Source organism: Leopardus geoffroyi, chromosome B2, assembly GCF_018350155.1.
Source record: "Leopardus geoffroyi isolate Oge1 chromosome B2, O.geoffroyi_Oge1_pat1.0, whole genome shotgun sequence".
Lineage (NCBI taxonomy): Eukaryota > Metazoa > Chordata > Mammalia > Carnivora > Felidae > Leopardus > Leopardus geoffroyi.
Genome location: NC_059332.1, coordinates 77,088,034 through 77,112,170, shown reverse-complemented (window position 1 = coordinate 77,112,170; position 24,137 = coordinate 77,088,034). Strand labels below are relative to the sequence as shown.

The window sequence follows — 24,137 nt, the reverse complement described above, 5'->3', positions numbered from 1 at the left end:
CACGGACTGCGAGATCGTGACCTGGCTGAAGTCGGACGCTTAACCGACTGCGCCACCCAGGCGCCCCAAAGGAAACCTAAATTTAAATGGTAACTGCCTTTCAATATATAGGGAAAATTTTCCAATAAAAATTTCCAAGATTACCTTATTAGTCAAGATTTCTATTTTTAAAAGAGCATTTATTTTGAGTAAACTATGTCCAGGGTGGGGTTTGAACTCATGACCCCAAGATCAAGAGTTATATGCTCAGAGCACCTGGGTTCCTCAGTCAGTTGAGTGTCTGACCTTTGATTTTGGCTTGGATCATGATCCCGGGATCATGGGATCAAGCCCCATGTTGGGCTCCATGGGGTGTGGAGCCTGCTTGGGGTTCTCTCTCTCCCTCTGCCTGTCTCCCCGCAGCTTGTGCTCTCTCTCTCTCTCTCTCTCTAAAAAAAAAAAAAAAAAAAAAAGTTGCGTGCTTTACAGTCTGAGCCAGCCATCCACCGTGAACTCTATGTTCTTAGAACTACAATCAGGTTACTAAAATAGCTTCTTTTTTAGTAAAGATAAAAATTGATTTTCTTTGGTAGCAACCTTAGAATTAGAACTGAAGTACCAATATTAGTGATTTTCACCATTCTGAACCAAGCATACTTGCATAGTGGTTTATAAGTACCATATGAAAATTTGTTTTTCTGTTTTAGTGAATAGCCTACCTAGAGGTAAGGGGAAGGATGGCAAAGCCTTTCCAAAAATACTTTCAGAAATTACTGAAGTCAGTTAAAAGCTATATTTAAACACCTGGATATAGGTAGCATTTTTCTTTTTATGAAAGGAAGCCATTGTCTGTGTAGTTAATATGACATAAGGCATAATGTTTTACTTATTTAAGAGGTAACTTTAAAAGATACACAAGAGAAACATTGGCTGTCTTATACAAGATAGTGATGGTGTTAGAATTTAAGTGCCTTTTCCAGTCTTTAATATTTACCAACAGGCAGGTGAGTATATTTTCAGTTTCTTTAAAAACTTTTTTAACAGTTGAGAGACAAGAGTATGAGCAGAGGTGGGGCAGAGAGAGAGGGAGACACAATCTGAAGCAGGCTCAAGGCTCTGGGCTCGAACCCATGAACTGTGAGATCATGACCTGAGCCAAAGTTGGACACTTTCTAACCGACTGAGCCATCCAGATGTCCAGTATATTTTTAGTTTCTAATCAGTTATGAAATGATTGACATTTTCTGTAATTATGACCCATTTCCATGAAAGGTTAGAGAGAATGGTTATTCCATTGTGTTTAGAAATAAGATGACAAACAGTAAATGCTTAAATTGTTTGGTGCTAAGGTCATGAGACTTCCCAGAATTTCATGGTCAAAACAGCTTTTGTATCCAGAGAGGATCTATTTGAGCCACTGGTTGTATAAAGTTGTAGTCCTTCATATCTTCCCATTGGAGGTTTTACTTCATGGTCACTCAAAAAAGGGGTGTTAAATAGGAAAGTAATAGCTGCATTTTGAACATCTCAAATTCCCACCCATTAAAATCCGCTAATGTTCTTCCTTGAATTACATAGTCTCCATTGTAGTTCCTTTTTTGAAAAGGAAGGCAAGGAACATTTCCTGAAGTGAAGAAGGCAGTTGTGTAGTTCCTTTAACAGATGTTATATCCAGAGGTTGATGCACAGGGATAAGTTGTGGGGAGAAGAGGGTATTATGAAATGTAACATTAAAGATAACATTACGAATGCCACAAAGTTAAAATATGAAACTTGATGCTTTGATACATAGTGGGCTGAAACTGGGGTTTAGAAATGCCAATCCTGTTACAGGAGAATACGTTCCATATTATAGTAGGCATCTGTGAGTGGGGTAGACTGAAATGGCTCCTAGGGGTAATGTGTATATATTCATCTATCCTCTTTCTGATCCGCTTACGCCATGCAGATCATGGCCCTCAACAGTTAAAATTTGGTGTATATTCTGGGTTGTCAGAGTTAAGTAGGCCACAAACAACTGGGATTCAGGTATTTCAACATCTTTAAATCTCCTGTACCAACATAAACAATTTGTATAGTGCTGGTGGAGTTGGGAGAATCAGGTTTAATTAGATGCATTTTAAATACTTAACATTGCCTACTGCTGCCTGACTTCTAAATATTAAGTGAAAGCAAAGAGATAAATCCTAGTCTTTGCTCAAATCATTGTCTTCCCAGATCCCCACTAGTTGAGAATTTTTCTTTCCCATCACTTGTCATTTTTTAAAAACTATTACAGCCTTTTTATATAAACATGCCATGTATTCTACATTTTCATGTGTGATATGTCTCCACTAGATTGTAAGCCTTTGGAGGTCAGAAAAATGCACCTAAATCATTGTATCTGCCACCACATCTAGTACAGTGCCTTATATTTATTTGCTAATTCAATAAATATTCATTAAAATAATGGGAGATATTATTGTAGCTTGATATTTGAGCCCTTTAGATGAAAGCATAATCAATTATTTTTTTCTACTTCTTATAGTTTGAAAATGTACCCTGGCATACATAGTAATTGTGGCATTTATCAAAAAATTTACACATTTAATTGTACTGGCTCTCCCTAGCTAATGTTAGTCTGGAGCAGCACTGACCAGTAGAAATATAATGAAAGCCACATAATGTAATTTTAAAATTACATTAGAAGTTTAGTAAAATTACAAATAATGTGGCCACATTATAGAAATAAGAAACATGAGATTAATATTTTAGCTCATTATTTTGAGAATATTTAACATTTGTTTTAAAAATTCAGTTTACATTGTTGTTTTCATGTGCAGTCTGATGTCTACTTTACACTTATAGCACATGTCTATTCAGCATGGCACTAGCCACATTCTAAATGCTCAGTAGTTAGATAATGGCCATTGGCTACTGTATTGAACAGTGCAGGTCTAGAAGAGCAGGCAAAGAACCTCTCTGGACCTGTTTCCTATTAGGTCATTGTGATTTTAGGTTATTATCCAAATAAAGGTATTGTCTGCTTTTGTCACACTCAGAAATTGATAGAATAATTTAAGAAAATTTTTGTATTAATCATTGTATAAAGACACTTAGTAGGTACTTTACACCCAATTTAAATCTCTAAAACTTCTTAAGAGATCTCTCTTTTAGAGTTGTGGATGCACAGGTTGAGGTAGATCAACTTAACCTTGTTCAATAAAATACTGCTAGTAGAAGGTGGAGCTGGTTTCAGAATTAGGATTGATTGTGGATATTCCATATTCCTGCTTTAACTTCAAAACTTCTAATAAAAGTTTGGGAAAAAAGTTTAAAGCTCTGTGTGTGTTGATAACAGACCACAAGGTTAAAGAAAAAACATTTAATGAAATAAGAGTATTTTATTTTATGAAGACTGTATCAACCATAATTTTTTTTTTTTAAGTTTATTTTCAGAGAGAGAGAGAGTGCACATGTGCAAGAGCTGAAGAGGGGAGGAGAGAATCCCAAGCCCACTCTGCACTGTCGGTGCAGAGCCCAACTCAGGGCTCCATCTCACGAACTGTGAGCTGATGACCTAGGCCAAAATCAAGAGTGGGATGCTCAACCAAGTCACCCAGACACCCCAAATTTCTTTTTCTTGCTTTAGGTGTGGATTTTATTTCTGAAGTTATTTATTTAACGTTTGTTTATTTTTGAGAGAGAGAGAGAGGGGTGAGGGAGGGCAGAAAAAAGAGGGAGACACAGAATCTGAAGTAAGCTCCAGGCTCTGAGGTGTCCACACAGAGCCCGACACGGGGCTCAAACTCATGAACTATGAGATCACGACCTGACCCTAAGTCGGACACTTAACCGACTGAGTCACCCAGGGGCCCCTCATTTATTTATTTCTGAGAGAGAGAGAAAATCCCAAGCAGGCTCCGAGCTGGCAGCCCAGAGTCTGATGCGGGGCTGGATCCTACAACCGTGAGATCATGACCTGAGGCGAAATCAAGAGTCAGACACTAAAGGGATGAACCACCCAGGCGCCCCCAGCTGTGGATTTTCCTTATAGCAGAAATTTATTTTTAGTTTTTACTTTTCCTGAACATAATATGAAGATTTAAATTGTCTAGGTTATTTCAAAATTTCCTCTAATAACGTCATATGGGGGAAAAGCCACCTTTAAGTTGGATGTTGTTAAGGCTAACTTGAAAATCAAACGTTTTGCTTTTTAGGGGCGCCTGGGTGGCTCAGTCAGTTAAGCATCCGACTTCAGCTCAGGTCATGATCTCGTGGTCCATGAGCTGGAGCCCCGTGTCAGGCTCTGTGCTGACAGTTCGGAGCCTGGAGCCTGCTTCGGATTCTGTGTCTTCCTCTCTGACCCTCCCCCATTCATGCTCTGTCCCTCTGTGTCTCAAAAATAAATAAACACTAAAAAAAAAAAAAATTTTGCTTTTTAAATGTTTTGGCTCTTAGTACAAAGTTGAACAGTAAATTCAGAACAAGTCTTTATAAAGAATAAGATTGGCAATATAACTTCCCAGAAAAGTTTAATAAAGTAACTTGCACAAGTATTAAAGTACTGTACTCAACTACACCGTAGGCCCTGGATACATGTAGATTAATTCAACATATACCTTTTATTTATATTTCAGTGTAGTCCTAGGATGTTCATATAAACAAGGGGTTCTAGATAATTCAAAGACCATTAAAAGGCTGCAGAAGTGAAATTAATATACTAAATGTTTTCTCCTGTACTTCAAAACATTAAAAAAAGCAATTAGTTTTCCAGTGATGTTACATGGAGTTTTAATAATTTAATCAGAAATGGTACAGTATGAGTATATTGTGATGTTAGTTTAAACCATCCCTAATGACGAGGACCAGTGAAATATGGATGCTTTTATATACTACTGTGGATTGGTAAACCATTCTAGGAAGAAACTTGACAGTATGTATCATGTTCTTACCCTTGCGCAATTGTATTGATATTAATCCTTAAAAATTTATTAGAAATATGTGTAAATTTAGGATAGAAAATGGTAATCATTATGTCAATAAAACTAGCATTAATAGAATAGTTTAGGGACGATACATTCTGAAGGAAAATAATGCATCATTAAAGGTGGTCCTTGTATTTGGAGTAAAATGGAAAAATATTCATGAAACCGCACATACCCCATTTAAACAATATATACTTTCTGAACGTATCTGTTTCCGCACTTTGGACGATAAGATCCTAAGGAAGAAAAAAATGACAGGCAGCAGTAGAGCGCCGGCTCTGGGGTTAGAACTGCTCCAAATCCCGGTTTTGCTAGCCTCCGTAATCTAGCTGTAAAATGGGAAAAACTGGAGTATCTACATCATGAGGTAAATGTTTGAAAGTTAAATGAAAAGTGCTTAGCGCGCCGTCTAAATAAATTTTACTTGTTACGATGATGTCTTCTTGCATCTCTCCGACTGGCGGAAAATCATATATTAAATTTAGAAATGTGATGACTTAACTAAATCGAAAGCTCCACGAGACCAGAGGGATTTAACCTAACCTGCCAACCTGCCTTGTCCAAACACCTGGGATTTTGATTAGACCGGCAAGGCCACGGTGACATGAGCTCTACCTTGCCTGTGAGCGCGCAGAATGCACACTCAAAGGGGTGACGGCCCGGTGGGTTTGACTCCCGAATTCCAGGGTTTACTCACGCGTCCTCCCCTACCCAGCCCCCGCCAAATAAGGACTCCATTCTCTCCGTTGGGCGTCACGTAAAGCTCGACGGGTCCCCACCGAGAGGCGGGGGCCGGGACCACGCACTCCATCCCCCCGCCCGCTCGCGTCACAAAAACTACAGTCCCCAGAGGACCCCGCGAGCTCAGGATGTCCCGCAGGCAGGGTCCGGCGGCTGCTCGGGGCTGTAATTTACCCCGTGCTGCGGCACAACCTTCTCTCTCTCCTCCGCGATACAGGCGAAGGTTACTGGGTGCTGCAACTTTACCCCCCGATTTCCAAAACAGGCCAGTAGCCAGTGAAGTCGGGCCCTCCTTGGGAGGCCGGCGCGCGACCCTGCCCTGGAGGGAGGAGCTGCGGAACGCGCTGGGCCTCCAAGGGGTGACGATCTCGGGCACGTCGTGCGGCAGTCCCCTTGGCCGGCTGTGGGGGGGGGGGGGGGGGGGGGGGGAAGGAGGCCGCGCACGCGCGGCGGGGCCTTGGGCGGGGCTTTGGGCGATTGCAGCCGGCGGTCGGTCCGCCGGTCGGCGGCTGTGTGGGTAGCCGCCAGGTCGGCGGGGGCGGAGACGCGGGAGGTTGATGGGGGTCGCCTCAACCTCGGCCTCAACCTGTAGCACAGCTTCAGCCACGCAAACGGAGATGGTGCCCTGGGTGCGGACGATGGGGGAGAAGCTGAAGCAGCGGCTCCGGCTCGACGTAGGACGCGAGATCTGCCGCCAGTACCCGCTGTTCTGCTTCCTGTTGCTCTGCCTCAGCGTCGCCTCCCTACTTCTCAACAGGTAACGCTGCAGCGGGGAGCTGGCGGGCGGCTGTTCTGCGAGGCCGCAGGCGCAGGCCCGGGTTGCTTCACTGTGTGGAGACCGCCCGGGCTGCGCAGCTGCGGGACTTACGGCCGGCTCCGAGGCCTTGGGAAGAGGGGCCTCGGGGCGCCGGGCTGAGCGTCCGGGCCCGGAAGTGCGAGCGTGGGTGGGGTGCGTTCCAGTGCCCCCCTTCCTGAGGCCGGGTCTTCTGAGACACCTGGCCCCGATTCTTACCTAGTTTTCACCTGTTTCTTGTAACCTGGCCCTCCATCATCGTTGTTTTTCAGAGGAGTGAAATGTATATGTACGTCTCAATTAGAGACCTTGCAGGGGCGGTCCAGTCAGCTGACGAGAGGGTTCTAGGTATTGTAGCAGCCACAGTTTTAGGCCGACTCCCCTCGCTCTCACCGCGCGCGTGCGCGTACACTCGCACTCACACAGTCGTAGAGCCGCTCTGCGCACACTCGCACACACACGCACACGATTTTACAGCCGCTGCGCGCACACACGCGCACACATGCACGCAGTCTTACAGCCGCAGCGCGCACAGTCGTGCACGCATCCTTGCAGCCAGTGCGCGCGCGCGCACAGACTTGCGGCCAAAGCACACACATATGTAGTCTTACAGCTGAGGCGCGCGCGTGCGCACACAGCTTGAATAAGCTTGTACGTGTGCACACATACACATAGTCACGCAGCCGAAGCACGCGCGCGCCACACACAGCCTTGTAGCTGAAGCTTTCCTCAAAGTGTGGTTGGTTAAAACGGGTAATTGTAAAGATTTGTTGAATCGAAGTCAAAGTAAAATAGTCTCTGTCTTGACATCTCTAGAATATTCGAAAAGGGAAGACTGAAAGTTTAAAATTGGTAAATTCAGTTGACACTTTGAAATCGGAAAGTTCTGCCCCTGGAATAAAACTGATTTCCTTCAGTTAGCTATTTCTAGAAATGATGAAGTAGGTAGTGGAGGAGAACTTCAAATTATTTCCGGATTTGCTCTTGGAGGAAAGAAGTCTGAGACACTTGTCAGCAACAGTATCTACATGATGTTTTTCTGATGTTTTGAACATGAAAGCATCCTTACCCTTTACCGAGGTAGTTGATCCCTAAAGAGAGGAATGGGAAAGCGTTCACCAGGAATTTGGTTATTTAATTTTGCTCTAAGGCAACCATTTCGTGTGACGGTTGGATCAGATTTTTTTCCTCTAGCCATTTTGCTTTCTTGTTAGTGGACTCTGGGTTTATATAATACTAGGTTTAAATAACGATTGATATTTTACTGGAAAATATCATTTGAGATCTAATGCGATTTGATTGTGATAGTAAGATGTTTGATTTCAGGAATACCTGAAGGAATTCTGTTAAGAATCCTTAGCAGAGTGGAAATTAATTATTAAGTACTTCGCTTTCTGTCATCTGGAAGGTATTCTAGATTAACAGCTTTAATATGAAAGGTTAACTTTTTGTGCTTAACTTTTGTCCAGGAATTTTTAACCTGTCTCCTTCTGTAGATGGGTCAGTTTAGGTGTCCAAAGTAGGACATGTAGGATCAGGTTGAACTAGATTTCTGAGGTTGTCTACTTAATTATAGCTTCTAGTGTTCTATGTTGTTAAGTCATAGAATACCATATGATCTGTACCCTGTATCTTTATTTGTATTATTCAAACAAAGAATTTTTTTTCAGACTGTTTTTGGTACTTTCCTTTGTTAGTGTTGAAACCAGCAAAAGTGATCTTAAACATCATGGAACTGTCTTTACTAAAAGAATGGTTAGGTACCCTGTGGTACCTGGCTGGCTCAGTCCATAGAGCATGGACTCTTGATCTCAGAGTCTTGAGTTCACGCCCTACATTGGGGTACAGTTTACTTAAACAAGTAAATAAAATGAAAGAATGGTTAGGTACCCTTTTAACAGGAAAAAGCCTTTGGAAGGTGCAAGACAGCGTATATAGTGTGCTTTTCAGCATATTGTGTGATTTTCATTAAAGTACGTGTGCACATTCACGGAGCACCTGGGTGGCTCAGTCGGTTGAACGTCTGGCTCTTGGTTTCTGCTCAGGTCCTGATCTCATTGTCCATGAGTTCGAGCCCCACGTCGGGCACAGTGCTAATGGTGCAGAGCCTGCTTGGGATTCTCTCTCTGTGCTCCTCCCTGTCTCTCTGTCTCTCTCAGAATAAATAAACTTAAAAAATTGAAAAAATATATGTGTGTACATTCATATGTACATATAAACGTGTGTTTATGTATGCTTTGGCTATCTCTGGAAGACTGTTACATAAGGAAATGTGGTCCCTTCTAGGAGTGGGGAATACTAGACACATCTATTCAGAAATTTAAAAAAAAAATGTGTGCGTGTATGTAAAATATAAAAAATACCAGGGGCGTAATGATGGAATTAGAAGCAATGAGAAGATATACTTAATGCATACCTTCAAAAAGTGATTTTTACACAGGTATTTCACCAGTTAGTTTATAGAAATAACTTAAAAAGAAATTTTCAGTTTAAAATCTTTAGTGGTTAGTATGTAGATTTGGAGCTTTACCTCTATGTGGTAAAACTTAGAATAATACTCTTTTTCAAAATTAACTTTTTCTCTTACAGCCTTGAAAGTATTCAAAGTATTGTTTAGTATATAAATTTTTCTTTTGATAGCAGTTAAGGCTATGAATGTTATCTGTGGAGAGATAAATAGATATAACTTTTGGCTATTGTAAGTGATTTGTGGGAGGAATAGAGTAACATACTTTATATATTTCAAATTATTTGTGATATCACCTTTATGGTAGTGTTAGGGAAAAGTAGGAGCATAGATATAATTAGCAATGATAGTATTGAGTATTTGAGTGTTATACTAAGGAATATTTTAAGTTAATGCTACTAATAATAATGGTAATAGTAGTAATAGCTAACTAACACTTTGTGAGTGTTTTGTTTGGCCCAGGTATTGTATTAAGAGTTTCCATTAATTATTGAGGCAATTTATGGTTGTGTGTGAAAGTTTTGAACCTAAGCGTGACTGTAAGAATTTGGTTCTGACTCCTCCATTAATCAGTTATGTGACTTTGGATAAGTGATCTAACTTTTACCTGTCACAGTCCCCTTATCTGTAAAATAGGGATAATACTAGTACCTACATTATATGATTATTTTGATGACTAAGTGGTTAATACATGGAAAGTGTTTAAATTGGTGCTCAGCATATAGAACATACTCTTATTAGATGTTAGCAGTTATTTTTATCTCATTTATTCTAGCATGCCAGCAGACACCTTTGTGAGTAACCTCAGTCACCATGGATCAGTTTTGCTTGTTTTTGAATTTCATATGAATGTAATTATGTGGTCCTCTTGTATCTGGTTTCTTTCTCTCACTCTGTGTTTGAGATTTATCCATACTGTTGTGTATATCAGTACTTCAGTCTCTTTTGTTATTGTGCTGTGTTGAAGGGCGTTTGACTTGTTTATAGTTTTTGGCTATTATTAATGCTATGAATATTCTCATATATATTTATTTTGGTAGACTTATTTATTTTGGGTATATGCCCATGAATGGAAATGCTTAGTTATAGTGTATGGGTTTGTTTGACTTAAGTAGATACTGCCAGATAGCTTTACAAAGTAGTTATACTAATTTTCACTCCTGCCAAAAACATTTGACTGTTCTGATACTGTCTGTGGATTTAGTTTAGTCATTTTAGTGAATGTATACTAGTAGCTCGTTGTAGTTTTAGTTAATTGTAGTTTAATTGTTAGCTATAGTCATCATGGTGTACATTACATCCCTAGTACTTATTTATCTTATTCCTGAAAGTTTGTACCTTTTGACCAGCTCCCTCCAGTTTCCTGTCCCCTATGCTCCACCTCTTGTAACGACAAGTCTGATGTCTTATTGTATGAGGTTTTTTTCCTTATGATTTTACATATAAGTGAGATCATACCCTATTTTTCTTTCTCTGTTTGACTTATTTTGCTTAGCATAATACCTTTAAGGTCCATCCATATTATCCCAAATGGTAGGATTTCTTCATTTCTTATGGTTGAATAATATTCTTTTTGTGTATATATACCACAGCTTCTTTGTCTATTCATCCATTGATGCACACTTAGGTTGTTTCCATATCTTGACTGTTGTAAAAATTTTACTGTGAACGTGCAAGTGCAGATATCTTTTTAAGTTAGTGTTTTTGTTTCCTTTGGGTATATTCTCAGAAGTGGAGTTGCTGAATTATAAAATAGTTGTATTAATTTTTTGAAAATCCTCCAAACTGTTTTTTTTTTTTAACGTTTATTTATTTTTGGGACAGAGAGAGACAGAGCATGAATGGGGGAGGGGCAGAGACAGGGAGACACAGAATCGGAAACAGGCTCCAGGCTCTGAGTCATCAGCCCAGAGCCTGACGCGGGGCTCGAACTCACAGACCGCGAGATCGTGACCTGGCTGAAGTCGGACGCCCAACCGACTGCGCCACCCAGGCGCCCCCCTCCAAACTGTTTTTCATAGTGGCTGTATCCATTTACATTCCCACCAACAGTACACCAAACCCTTGTTCCCTTTTCTCCACATCTTCACTAACATTTGTTATCTTTTGTTTTTTTGATGATGGCCATTCTTTCTTTTTTTTTTAAAATTTTATTTTTTTAATTTACCTCCAAATTAGTTAACATATAGTGCAACAATGATTTCAGGAGTAGATTCCTTAATGCCCCTTACCCATTTAGCCCATCCCCCGGCCCACCCCCTCCAGTAACCTTCTGTTTGTTCTCCACATTTAACAGTCTCTTATGTTTTGTCCCCTTCTCTGTTTTTATATTATTTTGCTTCCCTTTACTATGTTCATCTGTTTTGTATCTTAAAGTCCTCATATGAGTGAAGCCATATGATATTTGTCTTTCTCTGACTAATTTCACTTACCATAATACCTTCTAGTTCCATCCACATAGTTGCACATGGCAAGATTTCATTCTTTTTGATTGCCAAGTAATACTCCATTGTATATATGTACACCACATCTTCTTTATCCATTCATCCATCAACGGACATTTGGGCTCTTTCCATACTTTGGCTATTGTTGATAGTGCTGCTATAAACATTGGGGTGCATGTGTCCCTTTGAAACAGCATAGCTGTATCCCTTGGATAAATACCTAGTAGTGCAATTGCTGGGTTATAGGGTAGTTCTATTTTTAATTTTTTGAGGAACCTCCACACTGTTTTCCAGAGTGGCTGCACCACCTTGCATTCCCACCAGCAATGCAAACTCTTTCTCCGCATCCTTGCCAACATCTGTTGTTGCCTGAGTTGTTAATGTTAGCCGTTCTGATAGGTGTGAGGTGGTATCTCATTGTGGTTTTGATTTGTATTTCCCTGATGATGAGTGATGTTGAGCATTTTTTCACGTGTCGGTTGGCCATCTGGATGTCTTCCTTGGAGAAGTGTCTGTTCATGTCTTTTGCCCATTTCTTCACTGGATTATTTTTTTTTGGGGTGTTGAGTTTGATAAGTTCCTTAGAGATTTCAGATACCAACCCTTTATCTGATATGTCATTTGCAAATATCTTCTCCAATTCTGTCAGTTGCCTTTTAGTTTTGCTAATTGTTTCCTTCACTGTGCAGAAGCTTTTTATTTTGATGTGGTCCCAGTAGTTCCTTTTTGTGATGATGGCTATTCTAACAGGTGTGAGGGGATATCTCATTGTGATTTTAATTTGCATTTCCCTGATGAGTAGTGATATTGAGAATCATTTCATGTACCTGTTGGTATTTCTTATAACTTCTTTGGAGAAATGTCTGTTTAGGTTCTCTTGCATTATTTTTTATTAACTAATTAATTAATTATTTTTTTACCTGCAAAATGGGTTTATTCAGGAATAGCAGAACAATTGCAATTGCTATGGGAAACCAAAGACAAGTCTGAAAATCAAACGAGAGGAATGTTAATAGAGAAAAGGAGAAAGATGGCAGGGGCTTCTTTGAGTAAAAGTCCATTGGAAGAACTTGAGTAGTGGCATATGTTGTTGTTGTTGTTTTTTTTTTTTTTTTTTTGAAAAAATATACAAATGTTTTACTATTTTTAATTTTTAAGTTTTGTTTAAATCCAAGGTAGTTAGCATATAGTGTAATAATGATTTCAGTAGTAGAATTCAGTGATTCATCACTTAAATATAACACCCACTGCTCATCCCAACAGGTGCCCTCCTTAATGACCATAACTCTGTATTTGAGTCTCTTATGGTTTGCCTCCGTCTCTCTTTTTAACTTCTTTTTCCTTTCCTTCCCTTATGTTCATCTGTTTTGTTTCTTAAATTCCACATTTGAGTGAAGTCATATGATATCTTTCTTTGACTTAATTCACTTAGCGTAATACACTCTAGTTCCACCCACATTGTTGCAAATAGCAAGATTTTATTCTTTTTGATCACTGCATAATATTCCATTGTATGTATGTACCACATCTTCTTTTTCCATTCATCAGTCAGTGGACATTTGGGCTCTTTCCATAATTTGGCTATTGTTGATAGTGTTGCCATAAACTTTGGGGTGTATGTGCCACTTTGAATCAGAATTTTTGTATTTTTAATAGTTTTTCATTTTTGAATGTTTTTAAAGTGGTTGTAAATTTTTTGAGCAACCTCCATATTGTTTTCCAGAGTGGCTGCACCTCTTCCAGTTTGCATTGGGAATGCAAACTGGGAGTGCAAACTGCATCTCTCCCAGTTTGCATTTCCAGAGTGGCTGCACCTCTCCCAATTTGCACCAGTTTGCATTCCCAGCAGCAGTGCAAAAGGGTTCCTCTTTTTCTGCATCTTGGCCAACATCTGTTGTTGCCTGAGTTGTTAATTTTAGCCATTCTGACAGATATGAGGTGGTACCTTATTGTGTTTTTGATTTGTATTTCCCTGATGATGAGTGATGTTGAGCATTTTTTCATGTGTCAGTTGGCCATCTGGATGTCTTCTTTGGAAATGTGTGTTCATGTCTTCTGTCCATTTCTTCACAGGATTATTTGTTTTTTGGGTGTTGAGTTTGGTAAGTTCCTTACAGATTTTGGATACTAACCTTTTATCTGATATGTTATTTGCAAATGTCTTCTCCCATGCTGTAGGCTGCCTTTAGTTTGTTGATTGTTTCCTTTGCTGTGCAGAAGCTTTTTATCTTGATGTGGTCCCAATACTTCATTTTTTGCTTTTGTTTTCCTTCCCTCTGGAGACATGTCTAGTAAGAAGTTGCTACAGCTGAAGTCAAAGCGGTTATTGCCTGTTTTCTCCTCTAGGATTTTGATGGTTTCCTGTCTTACATTTAGGTCTTTCATCTATTTTGAGTTTATTTTTGTGTATGGTGTAAGAAAGTTGTCCAGGTTCATTCTTCTGCATGTTTCTGTGCAGTTTTCCCAACACCATTTGTTGAAGAGACTTTTTCCCATTGGATAATCTTTCCTGCTTTGTCAAAAATGAGTTGACCATACATTTGTGGGTCCATTTCTGGGTTCTCTATTCTGTTCCATTGATCTGTGTGTTTTTGTGCCAGTACCATACTGTCTTGATGATTACAGCTTTGTAATACAACTTGAAGTGTTGAATTGTGATGCCTCCAGCTGTGATTTTCTTTTTTAACACTACTCTGGCTGTTTGGGGTCTTTTCTGGTTCCATACAAATTTTAGAATTGTTTGTTCTAGCTCTGTGAAGAATGTTGGGGTTATTTTGGTAGGGATTGCATTGATAGAGTTGTGGTATATCCTCACTGGCTGGGCTTGCTGTACATGGAAACTTTCTCCCCTTTGTTGGAGTAGTAAGGTAGGCTTCTTCCTGTTGGCAGTGCGAGGTATTTCTCTTCATGTTGGGGTCTGCAATTAATGAGTGGTAGGCTGTGAGAGATCCCCTTTCTGACCTCCCAGCTTCATTTGAAGTGGTGTTTTCTTTATTCACTTTCATATTTCCCCCCTTTATGATCTTTCTCTGACAACATTGCTGATAAAGAGTCAGGTTTTCCATATTTAGTGGTTTTGCCTGTTGGTGCCAGAAAAGACCTTTCAACTTCCACATCAGAGAGAAAATACGTAACAGTTGAAAACCATCTAAGGCCACATTTGGGTAACAAAGTTAGGAGGGAGAGCTCTCAGGCATTTGTTATATAAAGTCTACACTTTATCAAGATTATAAACACAGACAGTCATCTTGAAGCACTGAGCTAATATCACTTTACTGGCTATATCATTTCTACAGAGTTTTGACATGCAACAGGTCCTCTGCACTTTTTTAATTGGGTTATTTGTTGTTTTGCTATTGAGTTGTATGAATTTTTTTTTTTTTTTTTTTTTTAGTGTTTATTTTTTGAGAGAGAAAGAGAGTATGAGTGGGGGAGGTGCAGAGAGAGAGGGAGACACAGAATCCGAAGCAGGCTCCAGGCTCTGAGCTGTCAGCACAGAGCCCGATATGGGGCTTGAACCCACGAATGGTGAGATCATGACCTGAGCCAAAGTCGGCCGCTCAACCGACTGAGCTACCCAAGGTGCCCCTGAATTCTTTATTTATTTTAGATATTAATCTCATCAGATATATGGTTAGCAAATTTTTTTTGCATTCCATAGGTTGTCTTTTTACTTCATTGATAGTTCTTTATTACTTTTTAAATTACCACAACTGGCTTACATACACTTAACTTAGTATGTGACAGGCTATTCTAAGCACTTTTTTGATCTTATTTAATCATCATAATAACATTATGATTAGGTATTATTATTGCCACATTTTATAGAGGACCAGACAAGTCAGAGAGGGTATGTAATCTGCATTGTGTCATAGCCAGGATTTTAACCCAGACAGATAGACTCTAGAGTGTTATGTATTTTGTTACCAAACTTCATAGATCTTTCACTCCAAGTTCTGTTTCTTTTATTTTTCTCTTCCTATAACAGTAACAGATTTTCTTTTCTTTTCTTTTCTTTTTTTAAACAATACTGTTAAGTTTTACAGTGTGGTTTTATATTTGCTAGGACAAATTCTCACTCTTGGCCCTTCTTTCCCAAAGTTGGCACAGCTCTTTTTAAACCTTTATTTTCCCTATTCATTTTAGAATGAATATGTCAAATTTCTCAAAAGATTGAGCTGGAATTTTGAATGTAGTTTCTGTTTTGTTTATGTATTGTCACATAAACCATCCCTCAAATTTGTGGTTTAAATCAACAACAACATCTAATTTGCTCACAGAACTGTAATTTGGACAGGAGTTGGTCTGTGTTCACTGTGCATCAGCTAGGTAAATGAAGGCAAGGGGCTAGAATAGTAATTTGTTGGCTTATTCATTCACATGTGTGACAGTTGACGCTTATCGTTGAGTGTGATCTTGGTGGGACTATAGCCCAGAACTTGTATATACAACCTTTACATGTGGCTTTTTTCCCCATCATGGTGCTGGCTTACAAAAGTGAGCATCCTGAGAAAGAGACCTTGTCAGAAGCCATATCCATTTTATGACCTACCTTTGGAAGTTAGGTAGCTGCATCTCTGCCCCATTCTTTTAGTTGAGGTGAATTATTAAGGCTAACCCCTATTTAAGGGGAAAGAAATTAAACTCCTGTTGTTGTTTTTTTTAAAGTAGGTTCCATGTCCAATGTGGGGTTTGAACTCATAACTGTGAGATCAAGAGCTGCATGCTCTACAGACCAAGCCAGCCAGGTGCCCCTAAACTCCTGCTTTTTTATGTGAAGAGTGTCAGAGAATTTGCAGTCATATTTAATGCCACCACAGTGTTACTTAATTTGTAAATTAATATGGATAGAATTGATATCTTTACTGTTTTTAAAGTTTTCATCCATGAACATCAATAATCTCTACATTTAGATCTGCTCTTAATGTCTTTTTTTTTTTTTCATTTTAGAGAGAGAGAGAGAGAGAGAGAGAGAGCGCTAGTATGAGTGGGAGAGGGACAGAGGAAGAGGGAGAGAGAATCTCAAGCAGGCTGACAGGCTTCACACCCAGCTTTGAGCCTGACGTGGAGTGGGGGCTCCATTTCCATCTTAGGACCCTGAGATCACGACCTGAGCCTAAATCAGTCACCCAACCAACTGAGCTACCTAAGTGCCGCTGCTCTTTTTAATCGCCTTTTTTTTTTTTCATTTTAAAAATCTTATTATGGATAATTTTAAACATATATAAGTAAAAATAGAATTATATAATGAAGCCTCTTAGAAACCATTGTCACCCAGCTTAAAAAATTATGAGCTCAAAGTCAAATATCTCCCCCCACAATTATTTTAAAGCAAATCCCACATATTTTATTTATAAACATTAAACATTTCAGTATGTATCTCTAATAGACAAGAGTCCTTTTTTCTTACATAACCACAATACCACATCACATTAAAAAAAAAATAGTTTCTTAACGTCATCAAATATCCACTAAATGTTCAGATTTCCCTGAATTTGTTAGAATTTCCCTCCAACATTTTATGAAAAAAAAAAAACTTTACGCATACAGCAATGTTGGAATTTACAATAAATGACCAGTTATGTACTGCCTAGATTTTACCATTATTAATATTTTACTATATTTTCACATACTTTACCATGTTTTTGCCTGTTACTCTATCCATAATGAATCTTATTTGTAAACAACTTTTTACAGTTAGTCAAATCAAGATCCAAGTATGATCTTTTGATCTGAAAACTACCTCCCCTTCACATACAGCCTACTTTGTTTTAACCTTGCAATTTATTTGTTTAAGAAACTGGGCCGTATGTTTTTGGAGTTTTTTATAGTCTAGCTTTTGTTGTTTATATCCCTGTAGTGTTGTTGGGTATATTCCTTTCCCTCTCTGTTGTCTGTAAACTAGTGGTTAGGTCAAGAGGCATCACTGTTTAGATTTTTTTTTTTCTCCTTTAGTCTGTGATGATATAGATTTAAAGGTAATGAGCTATTTAAAAACATGCCCTTCTTATGATGTATTATTATTCATTATGATACACTGCTAGTTTTAGTTAATATTTTACTTAATACTTCATAAATTAAAATAGACCTAATGTTCATCTTATATTGCCTTTATCTGATTTGGGAATTACAATTATATTAATCCTTCTAAATTACCAGCTTTTTCTAATTTTTTCTTTCCTGAAGCCATCTGTATAGGATAGGGATTATCTCATTAAAGTTTGGTAAAACCATTTGGGTCAGGACCTTTTTTTTTTTCCTTCAGCCAGATCTCTGATTACTGTTTTAATTTCTGTAATGATAATTGGTCTATATAAGTTACCTAGTTCTTCACATAATAATTTCTAGCATTTTTGTCTTTTTCTAGAAATTTATGTCCAGGTTATCCAGGTTATGAACATAATTATTCATAGTTTCATTTTTCTTTTCAGTTTTACCTGTGATTATTTCTTTTTTATTCTATACTTTATATATTTTGTATTTTCTCTTTTTCTTTTATTATTTGGTCTTGCTAAAACTGTATTTTTTTTTTTTTTTTTTCAGCGTTTATTTATTTTTGGGACAGAGAGAGACAGAGCATGAACGGGGGAGGGGCAGAGAGAGAGGGAGACACAGAATCGGAAACAGGCTCCAGGCTCTGAGCCATCAGCCCAGAGCCTGACGCGGGGCTCGAACTCACGGACCGCGAGATCGTGACCTGGCTGAAGTCGGACGCTTAACCGACTGCGCCACCCAGGCGCCCCTAAAACTGTATTTTTTATTGACTTTGGTTTTGAAAGTTTCCAAGCATACGTAGAAAAAAAAGAGAGTCCAAGGAACTTCCAAGCACTCATCACACAGGTTCAATAACCAGCAATATCTTGCATTTTTAGAAAAAAAAATCTGAATTTTCCCCATTTAAAAAATCACTTCCACACAAAACCATAACCTTAAAAAATTAATAGTGGTTAATATCTAATAACAAGTCTGTAATCAAATTTTCCTAATTGTATAAAAATTTATAGTATACTATACAAATCAGGATCTAAAATAGATCCACTCATTGTAGATCTACATCTACACCTCTTAAGCTTTTATAAATCTCTTATAATTTAAAACAAGAGTTGGCACAGATTTTCTGTAAAGTGTCAAGATAGTAAATATTTTAGACTTTTGGGCTGCATCAGGTCTCTGTCCCATATTCATTTTTTTTTAAGAACCTTTAAAAAAATGTAAAAACTTCTCTTAGCTTGAGAGCCATACCAAGGTGGGTGGCATTTGGCCCACATGCCATAGTTTGTCAACCTGGATATAGAACACTCTTCATTACCTACTTCTTTCTCCTCTCCCCACCATTGACTTGTTGAATAAACTGGGTCATTTTTTCACTTTTGCTAATAGTTTCCTTGTGGTGTCTTGGTTTGTTTTTTTGTTTTGATTTTTGTTTTATGTCTTCACCTGCAATTTTTTTTTTGGAGACAAGGTGTTAGATTTATAAGTTCAATCATTTAGATTTTTTTTGTGTGTGTGCAGAATACTTTGGTGATGTTATGTACATCTTATGTCACCTGAGAGGATAATTCCACATCAGATGGAGTTGCCTCACTTTTTGTGGAATTGGGTAGTGACAGCTAATACTGTGCCCAACAAACCTTCTCTTTGGGTTTTTATCACTTATTCCCTGAATGAGTTACTTCATTATAGGTTGCAACATGATGATTTTCTCATATTTTTTATTCTGTGTATATTTTAAAATTTGAATTCTTTTTTTTTTTCTGTCTAGAATTGCTTTACTTCATCTGTTAGATTTAGTTACAATTTAGTACAGCTCAAATTGGAAAAGTAGGATAAATACTTACTCTTTTAGTTTAATTATCAATTAAAAATCTTTTTTAATGTTTATTTTTGAGAGAGAGAGAGAGAATCAGAATGAGTGGGGGAGGGGCAGACACACACACACACACACACACACACACACACACACACACACAGATTCTGAAGCAGGCTCCAGGCTTTGAGCTGTCACCCCAGAGCTCGAAGTGGGGCCTGAACTCACCAACTGTGAGATCATGACCTGAGCTGAAGTCGGATGCTTAACCAACTGAGCCACCCAGGAACCCGTAATTATCACTATTTTAAGTTATAATTGGTGCCCTAGTAATCTCCACTAGTTTCCAGTTAGAGGTTTACTTATTTTATTAATTTTTCAAAAACCTAGCTTGTATTTTGTTATTTTTCTCGTCATTGTTGTCTATTGATTTTGATTCCTTTCTTTTTTATTTTCTTCCTTTTTCTGTGTTTGGATCCTGATTTTTCCCCAACTTTCTGAGTGTTTAGCTTGTTGGTTTTAACATTTGTCTCTGATTAACGCAGGATTTCTCAACCTGAGCACTTTTGATAATTTGGGTTAGATAATTTTTTGTTGTTGGGGGACTGGCATGTGCATTGTAGGGTATTTAGCAGGAGCGTTGGCCTCTAGCCATTTGATGTCAATAGTGTACTTTCCTTTCCCCTCTCCCCACAGTTGTGACTATCAGAAATATACTGCCAAATGTCCCCTGGAGGACAAAACACTCTTCGTTGAGAACCACAGGGGTAATGCATTTAAAGATACAGATTTTGGAGACAGCTGGGTGGCTCAATTGGTTGAGTGCCTGACTTTGGCTCTGGTCATGATCTCTCAGTTTGTGAGTTCGAGTTCCTGAGCAGGCCTGCTGCTGTTGGCGCAGAGCCCGCTTGGGATCCTCTGTCTCCCTTTCTCTCTGCCTCTCCCCTGCTCATGCTCTCTCTTTCTCAAAAAAATAAAAATAAAGATACAGATTTTTTCTTTTTTTTTAAAAAATTTTTTTTCAACATTTATTTATTTTTGGGACAGAGAGACACAGAGCATGAACGGGGGAGGGGCAGAGAGAGAGGGAGACACAGAATCGGAAACAGGCTCCAGGCTCTGAGCCATCAGCCCAGAGCCTGACGCGGGGCTCGAACTCACGGACCACGAGATTGTGACCTGGCTGAAGTCGGACGCTTAACCGACTGTGCCACCCAGGCGCCCCCAGATTTTTTTCTTAAATAATACCATAGTTATTGCTTGCCTTAGTTATAGTCCATACATTGTCTTTCAGTCTGAGTACGGGTCTATAATTCCTAATCTGTAATTTTGAAATCAGAAGGCTCTGAAGAAGTAACTTTTCTCCTAGATTTGACTGACACCAGTTACATTTGATGACAAAACCTGACCTGAATAGACATGAGACTATTTATAGTATTTATTTCTGACTTACTTATTTCTTATAGTTCATATATTTTGCTGCAGAGGTATTAATATGTGGTTATGGAGTATTGCATTAGATCTCACTGGAGGTGTTAAATTATATATGAAATATGTACTGTTCAGAACCTAAAAATTCTGAATTCTGAGTCATGTCTGTCTTGGTCAAAATGATTTTTGGTAAGCAGCTGTGGACAAGAATTTCATAATCTCCTCTTTGAAATACCTCTAAGGGGTGCCTTGGGTGGCTTAGTGGGTTAAGTGTCCAACTTCAGCTCAGGTCATGGTCTCACAGTTCATGAGTTTGAGCCCTGCATTGGGCTCTGCCCTGACAGCTCAGAGCCTGGAGCCTGCTTTGGATCTGTGTCTCCCTGTCTTTCTGCCCCTCCCCTCCATCTCTCTGTCTATCTCTCTGTCTCTCTGTCTCTATCTCTCAAAAATAAATAAACTTAAAAAAAAATTTAGAAATATCTCTATAATTTGGGTTAGTTTCCAAGCATAGGGTTTTATTGCTTTTTGTTTTTTTAAAGCTTGATGTCAGTTATGCTATTTTGGTTAGAGTGAAGCTTTGGATAAAGGAATGGGAAGAGGGGTGCCTGGCTGGCACAGTCAGTAGAGCATGTGAGTCTTGATCTCAGGGCTGTGAGTTCAAGTTCCATGTTGGGTGTAGAGATTACTTTAAAAAAAAGGGGGGGGGGGCACCTGAGTGGCTCAGTTCATTAAGCGTCCGACTTCAGCTCAGGTCATGATCTCACTGTTCACGAATTTGAGCCCCGCATTGGGGTCTCCACTGTCAGCACAGAGCCCGCTTTGGGTCCTCTGTCTCCCTCTCTCTCTGCCCTTCCCCTGCTCGTTCACATACACAGACTCACTCTCTCTCAAAAATAAATAAACCTAAAAAAAAAAAAAAAGGAATGGGAAGCTGTAAGAGTAGAAAGGTGAACTGGGGCCAGACTGAAAGGGACCATACAAGTTTAAGGGGTTTTTATTTTGTTCTGCAGCCAACATTAAGACCAGGCAATTCATTTGGTTTGGTGGCTGAGTCTTTGTTTCAGAGCTTTTATATTTACTTGGTCACTGTCTGTTAATAGGTAAGCACCCTCTAATCATCCATCTTCACTTCTTACTACTTGGTGCTGTATATTTCCCAGTTCTGAGCTCCCAGGTCTTCTGTAATCTTTTGTATTCCATACTGTACTTGGGACATTGTTCCCAGTCAGAGAACTGGGATGGATGTGGAACTCAATTGTGTGCTTGGTTACAATCAGATTACAATCCTCTACTACCTGTTGTCCAGTGCCTGAAAGTTACTGCATATGTTTTGTCCTATTTTATAGTTGTTTATGGTTTGAAGGTAAGTCTGGTACCAATCATTCTGACAAGGAAGCAGAAGTCTCTTACTCCTTTGAAACATATGCCATTTGTCTGTTTTCTCATTGATATCAATCTCCAGGTCATTTGTGTTTGTTTATAGATGACTTTGATTTGTGGGTTATAAACTTTCTCTCCATTTTAAATCTTATCATCATTCTAGGTGACTTCAGTGCTTGTGTGAATAACCAACCAAATAGTCTATCTTGAGGTGATTCCTTTTCAGCCTTCCACTTGGATCAACATACAGTGGCCCTTATTATCACCAGAAAGAGCTTTACCTCCAAAATCTTAAAAAACAAGTATCCTTCTTGCTGACCATTGTCTACTTCTTTCATTCATTCAGTCACATTGTACCTGCTCCTTGACTTCTCAGCCCCCTGACTCCTTTGTTTTCTTCCTATCTGTTATTTCACTTCTGTTGTTGCTTTCCTATGCAGTTTAGAGTTGGTCTAGCTTAGAATCCATGGTCCATCACTTCAACCACTCTCTTACCAGAATCCTTAACTCCTTTCTATGCACTCACCTGACAAAATTCAAATCTTGGATCAATGATGCTGCTTGCTTTTTTAGTGTTTATATCTTGGTCACTGAATGCTAAGAGAAAGTCCCAAATCTGTAAATTTAACTCTTCAACTTCAGTATTGTCCAGCAGTTCCTCAGAATACCCTTTTCTTTACTTTTCCTGAGCAGCTGTTTCAGAACTTCCCCAATCTGCTAGAACTTATCTTACAACCTTTGCCTTTTCTCTGAGCATCTCCTATTTCACTTGAAGTCCACTATATTTTAATCCTCACTACTGAATTGACAGGTTTAACTGCATTCCCATCCATCTGTTCTTTCTCTCTGGTATTTGGGAAGAGATATCTCCCCCTCTTATTACTATTCTATTTAGGCTCTGAATCCCAACTACTGCTGTCTTCACTACGATGTTATTCAATTAGTTCTTCTCTCCTTCCTTTTTTTCTCTTTTCTTCTGCTATCCTGTCAACATTTAAATATGATTAGGTTTTACTAAACATTTTCACTCATTATCTTCCTCCAGCCACCACCTTAGCCCGTCGTTCCTTTAAAAAGTGAATTCACCACATTTACCAACTTTACTTTTTTACTTCCATTTCACTCTGTAATCCACTGTGGTCCTTTGCCATTCTACTAACATTGCTTTTGCCAGTTCATCAGTGCCTTTTTTTGTTGCTAAAATTTCTCAGTTGCTAAACTGTCTTTTACTTAATTTTACAAATATTTGATCATGTTAACTACTTTGTCCCTGTTGATTGATTGATTGATTTTTTTGCCTTGACAGCTTTTATGACTTGATCCTTGGTTTTCTTCCCAGCTCTTCTAATTCCTTTATAAATTTATCTGGCTCTGCTTATTTCTTAAACGTCTCTCTTCTTTTTTCATTCTGTAGCTTTTCCTTTGGTCATTTCATTTATTCCCATGACTTCAGTGACCTTTATGTGATAATCCCCAAAATCTTTTCCTTAGCCCATATTCTCTGCAGAGATTTAAACTACCCAATATTTAACTGCTCGTGAAGCATCTCGGCTTGCCATGTTTTAAGACACTTGAAATTTAGCATGTCCAAAGAGAACTGATTTTTTTCCCTATTCCTTCAGCTCACATAATCAACAACTCAGTCCTCTTAATTCTTCCTCTTAGGTGTTGCAGAACAATCCGCTTTTTATCTCTGTATTGGCTATCCTTTTATTCCTGTGGATTACTGCAGCTTTCTAATTAGCCTGCATGTTTCCAGTTTAGGCTGCTATCTCTATACTGCAGCCAGAGTGGTTTTTTGATTATAGAGTCTAGTGATACCACTCTCCTTCGTAAAACTTTGAAAATTCCTAAAATCTTCTTACTCTTCATTGTCTCCTAGATATTACTTGTGGTAGACAAGTAATTCTTTAGACAGAGTTTAGACAGAAACTAAACTCACGCTAGGTTTGGCAAAGAGTGGAATCCTTGGAAGTTTTTGTAAGTGCAGAAAGAACTGGAGTTGTAGTAGCTAGGCTTCAGAGACACGTAGAACCGGAATTTAAAATGCAACCAATACTTCTTCACTTCCCTTTTTCTCTTTCTGTGGCCTGGCTTCATTCTCCTCTCACCACTACATAGTGATTTG

The 24,137-nt window shown here is 38.8% G+C and overlaps 1 protein-coding gene across 9 annotated transcripts in view; it reads left to right on the top strand.

Annotated features, from left to right (window-relative positions):
- The first annotated feature begins 6,109 nt into the window (after positions 1–6,109).
- Positions 6,110–24,137, top strand: part of SNX14 (sorting nexin 14) — a 102,977-nt gene continuing 84,949 nt past the window's right edge. For 4 of the 9 annotated variants that reach the window (XR_006717383.1, XR_006717384.1, XM_045498942.1 and 1 more), the window contains exon 1: positions 6,154–6,444. Coding sequence is in view for 7 of the 9 variants with exons in the window: in XM_045498942.1 (XP_045354898.1) it covers positions 6,245–6,444 (200 nt within the window). In the remaining 2 variants the exon portion in view is untranslated. Of the gene's footprint in view, positions 6,445–24,137 lie in introns of all 9 variants that reach the window. The other 5 variants (XM_045498947.1, XM_045498944.1, XM_045498943.1 and 2 more) reach the window with 4 other exon arrangements.